This window comes from Pezoporus wallicus, unplaced genomic scaffold, assembly GCF_028554395.1.
Source record: "Pezoporus wallicus isolate ANWC-B61680 ecotype Strahan unplaced genomic scaffold, APGP_CSIRO_Pwel_v1 contig_8208, whole genome shotgun sequence".
NCBI lineage: Eukaryota > Metazoa > Chordata > Aves > Psittaciformes > Psittacidae > Pezoporus > Pezoporus wallicus.
Genome location: NW_026636668.1, coordinates 116,890 through 130,414, shown reverse-complemented (window position 1 = coordinate 130,414; position 13,525 = coordinate 116,890). Strand labels below are relative to the sequence as shown.

General features: G+C 38.9%; 1 protein-coding gene across 3 annotated transcripts in view; it reads right to left on the bottom strand.

Moving 5' to 3' along the window:
- Nucleotides 1-8,669: 8,669 nt before the first annotated feature.
- The window catches only part of KIAA2026 (KIAA2026 ortholog), a 50,477-nt gene continuing 45,621 nt past the window's right edge, over nucleotides 8,670-13,525 (bottom strand). For all 3 annotated transcript variants that reach the window (XM_057401186.1, XM_057401184.1, XM_057401185.1), the window contains one exon: nucleotides 8,670-12,878. In XM_057401186.1, coding sequence (XP_057257169.1) covers nucleotides 9,250-12,878 — 3,629 coding nt within the window. In that variant the 3' untranslated portion in view covers nucleotides 8,670-9,249. The remainder of the gene's footprint in view (nucleotides 12,879-13,525) is intronic.

Genomic DNA, 13,525 nt, shown 5'->3' with positions numbered 1-13,525 from the left:
GCTCTATCATAAGGCAACATCCTTTCAGAAGACTGTGTGGTGCCACAGTTGAATCGAGCTGACATACGCATTCATGGCTGAGAAAAGAAATAATTTCTATAAAGATGAACTACTATAAAGATGTGAAGTACTTAGAGTTCAAACAGTTTTACTTGATCCCACACATTTTTCAGTCATATCAGCATTAAGCATGTTACCAGCCATTTCAGAAGCTCATGAGAAAGTTAACACTGATCAAGTAGAAACATTTCCAGAACTACATAAGGCCAAATTGTTGTAATTGTTCAGCAGCCAGAGCTGGAACTGTTGAACTCCGACATTAATTTATAGACACTTAAAGGATAGGTAAGCTCTCTTGGAAACCATCTTTAGTTTTCAGCCTTCCCAGTTTTCCTCCCTGTGAAAGCAGTGTTCTATAATTTATAGACACAGACAGTAGTCTCAGATTTTAATTAGTGCATAGAAATAAGAGCAAGAAATAGAGCTTCATAGAAGTCTGTATTATATAGGTGGAAGCTTCATCAGTTACGCTAAACACTCCCACACATTCCATTTTTCAATCTGACTCTATACTGAATGAGGATACACTGGAGAGGCTGCCTGCTGATCCATTAAAAAACACCAACAGAGGACAGATCAGAATCTGAAAGCCAGAGACCTGTAGTTGCCAAAGTTGCATGCTGCAAGAACGGGCTACATTACAATTACTTTCGGAATTACATTCAGTCACACTGCAATTCACTAAAGACAAGCTAAAATTTTCTAGGAGGGCTGTCCCCTTAAGAAGGAAGAGAAACTTTGCAGCTACCACACATGCAGAACATACTGCAGAGTTCTCAAATTTCCATGAAAAGCTGTCATATTAGACAGTCATATGCCCCCAGAGTAACAAATGTTCACCAAAATTTTGATTTATGCTTTCTCTGGCATGGTCATTTTTGTACAGAAAGGGTGCAAAAGTCAAAGATCTCCTGTTCCTCCTTTTTTACCCACTTTCCAATCAGGCTGCTATAAGATGTCTTGTATTACAACTATAATTCTCAACAAACATGGTATTTGTGCTTTATTTTCTTCCACCAAATGAGCAAATAAAGAACCCATGGGCAGTTTAGGTTCTCCCCTGGGATGCTGACAAAGTGAGGTGTCTGGTTGTACCTGGAGAATGAAGCTCTGCTTGGTACTAGTTTGCATTAAATGGCTTCCATGAGAGAAGTAAGCATCAAAGTTTTTCTGATCAAGAGGAGCTTACCAATATCTACAGCTATGCATGCAACCATCATGTAGATACAATGAACAACTTGGAAACAAGGCCTTTCATGGACACAGTGTGTTTTGGTCAAATTGGTAAATTACAATGGCAGCAGCAGTTGCATTGTCTGTGTTTGGATTCCTTGTATGATCCTGCTGGATCATCTACATCCTGATGAGGCTGTAAGCCTCAATATAGTCTTAAGACTCCAGAATACTGGTCAGCCATCCCAGCCACAGCACAGCGACAAAATGCAGCCGGTGCTGACAAGGGCAATATTCCTGGCATTCTGAACCATGTAGTGTGGTTTAAACTCAGTCAGCCACGCAGCCTCGCTCGCTCACTCCCCTCCTTCTTCCTTCCCCCCGCTCCCGAAGGGATGGGGAGGAGAATCGAAAGAATGTAACTCCCATGGGTTGAGACAAGAACAGTCCAGTAACTAAGGCATAACACAAACCACTGCTGCTGCCACCAATGATAATAATGACAAGGGAAATAACAAGGGAAGAGAATACGATACCACCAGCTGACCGATAATACCCAGCCCAACAGACCAGTGAACCAGCCGTTTGGGGTAACTCTCAGTTACATCCCAGGCATGACGTGCTGTGGTATGGAATACCTCTTTGGCTAGCTTGGGTCAGGTGTCCTGTCTCTCCTTCCTCACAGCTTCCCCTCCTCCCTGGCAGAGCACAAGACTCACAAAGTCCTTGGTCAGACTAAATATTTGAGCAGTAACTAAAAACATCGGTGTTATCAGCTCTGTTCCCAGGCCGAAAGTCGAAACCACAGCGCTGCACCAGCTACTAAGGAGAAAAAATGACTGCTACTGCTGAACCCAGGACATGTAGCAAAACATTCAAGGGGACAAGAGCCATAGCGTATATACTGCACACATCAGAGAGCTATGGTAAAAGAAAGTACCAAGGACTTTCTGCAGGAAGCACTGGTTTATTGGAGTCTCACTAGACCAGTGTAACAGGACTGGCATATGCTGCTGGTTGACAAGACAATCGGGTGACATTGATCTCAACAATCTCTGTTGATTAAACACCTGCTGCAGTTGGGAATGTAGACAGACTATCTTGGACTCAAAAACTGTACTAGTATTAACCATATTGCTTGTAATTTTTCAGTTAAACAAAACATTCTATTTTGATTCATATTTATGTCTAATATTGGTAAAATATCCACTATTTTGCTGGTGTATGTGCATGTACTTATGTGACTTAAGAATACCTTTTCTTGCCTTTAAAAGCAAGTTTATTTTCACTTCTTACGTAAAGAAAGGTTAATGAAATCCTTTGTGCTTTGGAGAAGTAGCATTTACTTGTGTACTTTTCTGCTGACTGCACATTATTGTGCAACAAAACTGAAAGGCTGTTGTATGTTCACACCATTTCATTGAACAGATTTTGTTGACCATTAAATCTGAAAAGCGCTTGAAAGTTTCCAGTGTTGTCCTTTGGCTGCATATCAGCACTGAACTTTATGTACACTAATAAAGGTAAAGTAGCAGCAGGGGTGACTTTAAAAAGGTTTCTACAGCTACTATTTACACAACACATCCATGCTGACAGCTAAAAACCAGCCCTTGTGCACCTTTTGGAATTGACCCTTTGTATTCTGCATCCTTACACAATCCTCCAATTTACAGTTTACTTCCTTTCCCCAGAAAGTCCTTGGCTCAAGTGTTGGCTGGTTTCTAATGAACAGAAACAACTATTACTTCCTTTGCTGCAAAATTCTAGCTCTTCAAGACATTTTGACCACATAGGTTCTACCCTTGGGCAAATATGAAAGACCACACTTTTGAGGGTAGCAATGTTCCTAAATGCCTTGTGCTCATGGGAATATGAATGACAGACCCTTGTCCATCTCATCCTCATCCTCCCTAAACGGTCTCTCAAATTTACCCATCCAAAGAGAACCAGAGCCTACTGAGCCCTATTCTACCAGGAAAAAAAGGGGGAGAATGTAGAATTCAATGTGTCAACACTACTGACACCAAAGCTACAAGCCACCGTTACTGTCTTCTCTAGTTCCCCCAGAAAACTTTTGCCAGGTGATAGCAGTAAATTCCACTCTTGCTGGAGTCACATGGGCCAGTCCTTGTAAGGAATTAAAAGGTATCATGTGCCTACCTTGGAATAAATTACTCATTTTTTGTATCTCCAGAAATCTCTTCCTGAACATTTCTGGTGTTGACACAGACAGAGTCTTACATTTGTAATCCCCAGGATATGCAGTCCGCATCCTCTACACCTCATTTTTTGGCCTCACCAACAGCAAGGACAAAAACAGTATTTCACAGTCAATTCCTCGCTCAAAACTTATGCTTTCTAGCAGGGTTCATGCACCTCTCCTACCACCACTTAAACTGGAGAAGCAATTTTATGTTTTTATGTCCTTTTTTTTTTTCTGTTCTCTGAATTACTGCTCACCGTTTTCCAATACCAAAATCCCTGGTGCAGAATCTGTTCTTCTTACACAAGTCCAGGCTGAGTTCACACAATTCTCCTGGGATTACTGTTGGAGGCTATGTATACATACCGGTATGTATACATTCACACTTGATCTACTTCATGTTCTTTTTGCTAAGCATTTTCTACTGGCCACCACAGTGAGATAAAGTCAAAGGTGTGGCTTATACAAAGACTGGGCTGCTGTACCAGCTGTATCACTTGCATTCCACGCACCGAAGTAAGAAACTCACTTTAAATATGGGCTATTTTTAAAAAAAAGGTTATAGTTTTGCATCAATTTCTTGGGCCACGGAAAGAGGGAAACGGTTTCATACTGGTCTCCCCTGCCTGAAAGAGTTTGCCTATTAAAGGTCCTTCCAAGATCACCTTGCAGAAAAGCACTCCATAAGCAAGAACAGTGTTTTGAAAGCATAACGTGTAGTTGAACTGCAGTATACTGGCCAGTTTGCCTCAAGCAAACTATTGTAAGTTTAGTATTGCCATGTTGCTGATTTGAATTGATTAAGTTTTTTATAAATAGATGTAAACAATTCCTTCTCCTTAGTTAAAACTGAATGTAATGCTAAAAATACCTACCTTTTATGCACTGTTAATTGATTCCACCATAATTCCACTATTTCCTTATTATAACCAGGACACCCTGTGATACATAATAATACCCAGTGACTAACCCCTCTCCGATATTCTATTTTACTGCTTCATGTGATTAAAAACAAGGGAGTGAGGAATAATTCTACAAATACCAGTATATTATGTGGATAAGATCTCAACGTATGTGCTGGTACTAAGTGCCCATGAGTTATACATAGCCAAGAAAAAAGAAGACGTGTTTATCAAGATCTTAAAGTTTGTTTTACAACAAACTATAGTTTCAAGGAAAATATTTAAAATAGAAGATAATCTGTATTATGTTTGCAAAAGTGGCCTCCTCAACAACTCACCATTTTTTATTTGTGTGCAAACTTGTTTAAGATGATCATGGACCTAACATACAGACTTAAGCTTGCATTCTATGCACAAAAATAATGAGAAATATAATCATGTTCGAAATCATTATAGCAGTTTGTCTTTCTACATTTCTCAGAGAGGTAAAGCAAACAAAAGTAGAAAATGTACGGAGGGAGGAGAGTGCCAGACTTGCACTGGTTTCAATAATCTGCCTTAAAGATCAGGTCTGAAGAGCCATCCTATTCTGGTATAGTCTTATACGATGGATTGAATTTACAGATCAAATTGTATTTGGTTTACAACTGTTATTTCTATGAAAAAGTTAGGACAAGGCTAAATCACAGTCAAGAATTGAAATAATTCTTGAGAGAAAAATCATCACAACACTGCCAAATAGATTCGTAGTGCTTTTAGAACACGCATTATTCTGATCCCACATCTCATGGATATAGTAAAACTGAAAAAGGTACAAACAGCAATAAAAATAACTGATTATTTCCATATAAGAAATAATTAATGATGTCTCTTTACTCCAGAAAAGACAACCAACATGGCAAAGGTCTACATAGGCCACATGGAAAAATGAATAAAGATCAAAAGCTTAATGTATCTTACAATACAAATATTATTTGCACCAAATGAAACTAGCAGGTGCCAGGTTCAGAAACAAACATTTATTTACACACTGCGAAAAGCTCTTTGTCACAGGAGGCTGTGGACGGTAACAGTTCATCTGTGTTCAAGATGAATTCTAGAAAGTATTGGTCAATTTAACAAAAAAATATACACTGAGGGCTATTAAGTCGAAAAAAAATCACAACTGTCTGAGGGAGACTGGCTCACACATTAGTAGATCCTACAATATTCAGGCCTGTTATTATGCTCCAGACTGCTACGGTTGGCTGCTTCAAGAGACATAACGGATAGATAGACGGACCATTAGTCTGATAATGGTGTTACTAATCCTGAGTCAGTAAACACACTTTAGGTGCATTTTAGAGAACAGGACACATGAATTTAAGTTTCTGTGAGCACCTTCTGATGTTCTTTTTAAAGGAAACAGCCTCATCATAACAAACATTCATATTTAATAAAAATTATTAGTTTACCTTAAAATCAATTTGGGCTACTCAAGTTCTGCACTACTACAAAAAAGCAAAACCAGCTATGAAACAAACTGTAATGAGACTATGGAGTCCCTTCAAATGCCAGCTTTTAGTAATTTTCTGACCTACCTACATGAGTAAGTTTCTCTTCTCTTGCTTATCAGAAGAATTTCTGATTAATTTTCCCCATTGTACTCTTTTTTTATGTCAGTGAAATCAGAGTGGGTTTGAATGACTTGATGATAACAGACTTGGTTTGAACAGGTACTTCTATGAATCCTATGACTTCACATAAGGAGCCTAATGCGAAGCCTAATTGTGTCTAGTATAGTGTAGAGGCAGAATCCCTAGAAGAAAATGGCAGCACACGCATGGGTTTGAACAGTGAGGCAAAATGGATGTCATTTTCTACTCAAAGTGATGCTATTGTGCAGAATATGTTAATTTAGGTAAATATCAAGGATTTTTTTTCATTTTCATCAAATACACCTTTTTCATTCTGGGACTATAATCTACTGTTTTACAGCTCTTTTTGTGCTATAGGTAGCACTATATATTTGGTCCAGAGGAAAAAAGATACATAGCAAACTGTCAACGGCTATTTGCTTTCACTTGAAAGAAATTCTTACTCTGACCAACATTTATTTTATCAGAGAAGAATGATGGAAAGAGGAATTTTATTCAAAAAAATGACTAAAATTTGTTTTTACAAAATAATGAATCATGCAAACTCATTACCTAACAGTCTCAAGCCTTTCTCCAGTAGTATCTGGGATCTGAACATGCGTCCAGTAGAGAATAAAAGCCCATGAAAATTCTAATCAAACTCTGCATGTTGCAAAGTTTATGAATCCCAAATTATAAAATATTTATAAACCAATTACAAAACATTATCATACTAATTCAGAAATTTCTTAAGAAATCATTCAGGCAAGTACCTTGAGTTCCAAGTTCCTCAATTAAGATTTTTTTCTAACTTTTGTCTTTATTAGAGTTAATTATAGCATAAAACTTTCTACTGCATTAGCACACAGAAAAATGTCATGCAAAGATTTTCTTCTCCAGGCTGCCTGCAACAGTAGAACCTAGTCTTAGGCCTTCCAGACAATACAGACATTCACTTGACAACAAAGAGAAATAAAAATTAAAAGGAAAATCAGCCATTGCAAGAGAAGAGAAAAATCCAAGAAAGGCAGTTCCAAAGTTCAACCAGTGAAATAGAAATAAAATGTGTTGCTGGTATATATGGTTTTAGAGTACGTAAAATGTCCATGAAGGAACTGCCATTCTTTGCCATCTTCCTCTTCTGGAAAACTCACCTGCAAGATTCAACTGCAAAACGCAGTCAAACTTAAAAAGCCTTAATACTGTAAACTCCAGCAGACAGGAAGTACTTACTGCCATGCATCTTCAAAACTGATTACCTTTAATGAGAAATAGGCAGCTTTTTCTGAAATAAAAACCAACCTTTTGTCTCCCTGAAACTGACAGCTTCCATCTTTCCTAACCCTGAGATAAGATGGAGATTACTGAAAGGCAACTTCCCAATTCAAAGCTTCTAGTTAGTGCAGACAGGAAAGCTACTACGGAACGCACATGCCTTTATTCCCCCACTTCCACATAACTCCACTTAACTAGTTACCAGCTTACTTTTCAGAGAAAAATGAAGGGAAGCCAAAACAGAGGGAGTAAGCTGTGGTCTAATTCTACAACTCAAGATCCAAACTGTATAGCAAATGGGGAAGGAAGGAGAAAACTCAACAGGATGAAAAGCAAAGCTGAAGCTTCATCTTGATAAAAATCAGTCTAAGAATGCTGCTATGTAACGGTATGTATGCTTTTATCCCCCTTTAAAGCCATAGCTATTAAAAAGGCAACTAACATGCATGAGGAGTTCTACAATCTTCCCTTCTAATGTGTAAAAAAAGAAAAAAAAAACAAAAAAATCCTACACATACAAAGATGTTCAGCCTGAGACTGGATCTCTCAAGCAACTAACGGAGACTATGCCTTCAGATTTTAATACAGCACTTCTAAAATCATCATCATAAAAATCATCATAAAATAAGAGCTCCTATACAGGCAGCTAAGTCAGTATAGACTAAGTCCCAAAGGAAACCAAAAAACATTTATATTTCCATGAACACTGCAGCAGGCAGCTGTGAACTCAGGTGACCTGCAGAAAATAACCCAAGGGTTTCATCAGATCAAAAGCTGAACCTAAGCCAACAAATACAGTGCAAAAATGGGAAGACTTATGTAATATGTGAATTATTCCCACTCAAAGCACTAATAAGGCCTCTTTTAATACTGTGTGATGTTTTAGTACTATCCTTCCAGACAGAACAATTAAAAACTAAACAAAAAAATTACAAATCTAGAAAGCATGACTGGTGAAAAAAAATGGACAGCTTGTTATGGCTACATGGAAGATTACAGAGTGTTTACAGTTACTAGACCCCTGGAAATACATACAGGGCTGTAAAAAAGAGAATAATGAACGTATCTATGAGCTTTATGACAAAACATGGTAGTCCTAACCAGCAACCAGTGTGACTTAGACTGGTGTCTGGGAAATGATTTCTAGCCTTACCACATCACTGGAGATTTTATGCAATATAACCAAACATTTGTTAAGAATGAATGAAGTATGGGTTACATCCTGCCCTGTATTGGGAGGATCAAGATGGCCTTCCTTCCAGCTCCTATTGAATCATGTGAGATGTAAATAACAAAGAAGAGTAGAAGAGATTAAATAACTTCATTCTACTATATTCCAAAGGTTGAGATGTACCTGCTTTAAGCAGGATGATATACGTATGTATTCTGCCATGCTGCAATAGATACACACATTTTTAAACTATTGCCAACACAAAGCAGTACAGCAACTTGATTTATTATATGCAGATTCTTCTGCATTGTTGCTAAACAGTACACTGGTCCAAAGTTACTAAAATACTTAAAAAACTATACATATGTAAACAAAACATAAATAAGACAGCAGAGTTCTTTGTACATATAGTTTAGTACAGATTGTTAGGAATTTATGAATATGTACAATTCTATACCATAGACTGCATTTTTACAATGCATAAATATTTTTTACAGGAACAAATAAAAAATAAATTTGACAAATAAAAAGGAGACATATACTGTCATAAACACTGGCAAACAGTCCATACTGTATGATGGAACATGTGCAAAAGGCTAGGTTTCTCCAAACTAAGATGTTTAATGAATTTGTCACTCATTTCTGACCTTTTTACTAAAGAACTCTGAAAATTCCCAACAAACTAAAACTTTTCTTCTTAATCCCCACAGGTAAACAGGAAAGAACTGTAATCTCAAGTAATTTTTAGTAAATCAACTGTTTCAAACAACATAAGAAATTATTCAATAGTTACAACTTTCAAAGTCAGAAGAATCCCCAAATTTTCAAAGTGGCTCATTTGCAATAAATTCAGGATGCAGCTTTGTCAGGTTTATCAAGGCAAGATGACTGAGATGCAGGGAAGACAGTGGTAGGATTTCTGCTTGTGGATACAACAACAGGAAGCAGTGCTGAAGACATGGAAGAAACTTTTGATGCTGGAGTATTTATAGCATTCAAAATTGCTCCCTCTGGACTGACCAACAGTTTTTTGATAGAAGTGTCTAAGTGAAGCACCGAAGTATTGCTTGGTAAATGAGAGTTTGGCAAATGAATGGCAGAAACCACAGAAGATGCAGCTACTACATTGACAGGAGATTTTATCACGGAAGACATAGATGGTGTTGCTGCAGACAATGGAGTACAGGAGTTAGCTGGAGTAGTAAGTATCTGGGGTGTTGCATGTACAATGGGTAATGCATCTGCAGACCCAAAGGAGTTCACAATTTTTGTGGAGCTTTTCAAATGATGTTTTGGTATCTGCCAACTTAATGAATTACTTGGTGCTAGCATAATTTTTGAAGTTATTGGATTAACAACTGGTACATCTTGAGCCTCTTGACCATGGTTAATAGTTAAAGGAGGAGTCTGTTTTGTATTACAAGAGAGAAGAAGAACATGGCTGCCAGCTACAAGGCCTTGTGGTGGAACAACAAAACGAGTACCATTAATCATTATTTGAGTTCCAGGTGCCAAAGGCATACAGGTGTTAATGACTATTTTCTGTTGAATGCAAGGTTCATACAACTGACTTCCTGCTTTGCTTGTTACAGCTGGTGAAGCTGCAGGCATATGAATCGTGGAAGCACAAGTGTAAGCATGACTTTGTTTCTCTGCACTGGGAGGCACCTGCTGGCACTGCAGGGAAGAAAAGTTGGGAAAACTAATGACTTTCCCTGTATTTAGTGATGGAGGGGGCAACACGCTCTGAGGTTTGTGAGTACCTGCATTACTTGGCATAGCAGCTGAAACTCCTGATGACTGAAACTGAAGCAGTGTAGGCAACTGGCTTTTTGGTACTGGAGGAGGAGCTGGAACTGCTGCTAACTGAGGAACTGTGCATAACACTTTGTGGGGCGTGGTTATAGATCCAGGCAAGCTAATGACTGGAAATTGCAAAGCAGATGCTAAGTTTTGAGGAGATACTGGTGGCTGTGTTGCTGAAATCAGCACAGATGAAGCAAGATGTCCTGTTTTCACAGTTGATATACCCACAGTATTTCCAATATTTGATGTACACAGCTGACTACCCATAACTGGCCTTATTCTCAAGGGATCATTTCCACCAACCAAGACAGTGGGCCGTGTCCCAGAAGTCCCACTTGATGTTACTGAAACAGATTCTACACATGCATTTGCTGTTGTTACTGTAAGAGCACTTTCAGCTTTTGTTGTAACACATACAGATTCAGAAACTGACACAGCACTTCGACTCACAAAACTTGGAACAGGAACCAAAGTACTACTACCTGTCAAAGATAGCCCCAAGTCCATGCTCTTTTTGTCTTCTCCCTTAGAAATGGCAGAGTGCAATATATTCACTGGTGGAGCCTGTTGTGCATTGCCTTTGGTATTTACAATGGTTTGACCTATATTTAGTCCAATTTTCACATCTTTTACTTGAGCAATACTTGGTGATGAATTTATTCTTATTGGTGCTCCTACTGTAGATGGGATCAGAACCAACTGTGGTTGCTCTGTGGCACTAACAAAGGTTTTGCTCAGGGAAGAAGGGAGGTTATGTTTCAGTGACTCAGCAACTAGATTGGTGGTTGATGGACCATTAGCAATTTGTGTGTTAATGAAAATAAACTTTGGAGCATTAACACCAGCAGATGCTGGAGAGGGTATAATACTGACTCCTGATGCCCCACAGGGCGAGAAGATGGGTGGATTTGTGAGTACTGTAAGTTTCTGGACTGGTATACCACTGATTAAATCTCCAGTTGTTGCTGAGTAAGACTCAGACTGTATAACAGTTTTAGTATCATCTTGTTGCAGCACAGAAGAATCTGGAGTTACAACAGTGTTATTCTGTCCAATGCTAGTCACACTAGGAGGACTGTTTGGAGTTCTTGACATCAAATTGCTGGCTAATGAAATGGAGGACAAAGAAGGAGAGGACACACAGCTAGAGTTCCCTATTACTTGGCCTAAAGTGCCTCCAACAGCAGGCTGGTGTAATGTCAATTTGATATTCTTCTCTGTTGCTCGGGTAAAATCAGTTGGGAAAGCTGGAATGTTAACAGAAGCAGCTGTTGAGGGATCAAATCCAGAAAGAGATGATTGTCCAGTATGTGAGAGACCAGATGTGGCTGTTGCTACAGATGGAACAGAAGAACATGATAATGCTGTGGTTTTTGGCACAAGAAAAGCCTGAAGTTGAGGTGCATAAGTGAAAATTGAACTAGAAGATAAACTAGGTGAAATCTGGTCTGGGTTTGTTCGCACTTTAACAATTCCTGTGTTTCCACCTCGTGTTGTGACCAGAATAGATTGTGATTCTCTTATACACACAGTCTTCAGCTCTTGCCTAGTTTCAAAGGAGTCAGTTGTCTGCTGGGGTGCAAGAATATGACAGGTGGAAGTAGTGTTTGTAGACCCACTTAGTGCTGTTGCTGATATCAAAGACTGGCTAGCTGTTGAAAGAGTAGGTGAAGTCAAAGATACAGGGGATGTGGCAGCTGAAGCTGTGGCCTTGATTTTGTTGGTTTCAGTCTGACTCACCTTAACAGTTGATGATAGTAAGTTACTTGCTGAAGTTACAGCAGCCAGTGGCTGTGCAGTGTTTAGGGGACCAGTCGTTTGTGACAAGTGGGTAATATCCTTGTTAAAAACTGTACTAGGTGACCAAGTGCTAGCATTTGCAGGGCCTGTCACCAGAACAGATGTTAAAGAAACACTGACATTCGATATTTCTGATGAAGTTGTACAGTGCAGGTCAGATGATTTTTGATGTAGTGACTGAATGTCCTTGGACACAATTTTTCCCTCCTTCTGCTGAATAAGAAAATTCTTAGGTAAAATAAGAACTTGTTGCATAACTTTTTCTCCAGTTTTAGGGTCCATCACAGGTTGCATTTGAATTTTCACAGAGCTGTTCTGAAGATCTACTGGTACACAATGGACATTTGGCATTTTGTATACCATTTGTAAAGGAGTCTTTGAACTAGTTTGGCAGGACAATGCTGGTTTTATCAGTGATGGTTCCAAAGGTGGTGAAACTGTCTTCTCAGAAGTAGATACGCTTACGCCTGTGAGAGGTGACAGCTGATTTGTTAAGGTCACTTTGTTCCCAGTATTCTTGGCAAGCAACGCCTGGATGGGTTTGGTCCCTTTCAGAAAGTTTGACACTGATGTTGTAGGATCTGTCAAGGAAAATGATTCTGGAGTTGACCCTTCAAATTGTTTCGGCTCAGTCAAACAACTATCTGGCTGCAGGTTACTTTCTGAAATCTGCACCCCAGCCTCATTAGTGCTCAGCTTAGCTTTCTTCCTCAGTGAAAGCTCATTAATGCTTTGATCCAGACAACTATTTTGCTTGGACTGTCGTTTAATACATTTGGGCAGTGTCTTCTGAGTTTCTTTGGAAGTTGATTCTTTTTTCAGAAATCTGTTTTGTCCTGCAGGTAAATTCATCTCCAATAGTTTCATTTCATCTGCAAGGATATTAAAACAGAAACTATGTTTTACATATTTGTGACTGATTACTTCTATGTAACAATTGTATAGTGTCTAGTTCAGGCAAATTCACAGTTTGCAAGTATAAGGATATGTGCGAAAAAGAATGCCTACTTCTTTGAGGGCATCTGGTCAAGAACCTTTTCAATTAGAAAAGATGGTAATAAAGAAAGGAGGAAGTAATTAACAAGAACATGCAAGGACATAAACCTCATCAGCACTGGAGATCGTGAGGAAAACCAAACTTGGTCATTCAAAGTAACTGATGAAGTCATTTAAGAGTGTGAGAACGCTTATTCCAGCAGTCATCTTGAGGGGAAAAAGGGAAACACCAGAAAAAAAATATACAGGGACACCAATCTAACAAAACATCCATGGAGATAACGACAATAAATCAACCTCACCGATCACACCAATTGACAGGCTATCAAGAAATTGCAGGTGCCCCTTTCAGGAAGATTAACCTGGAGTTTGCAACAGGTATGACTCTCCAGGGTAGGTCTTGGACACTGGGCTGGAAGGGGTGAGGTAATCAGTAGGGCTATACAAACTCATGAAGGGATGTGCAGCGGAAAGGAGAGGTGCAAGGACAGAGCAAGAAGTGCAGCCTATGTACGTAGTGCCA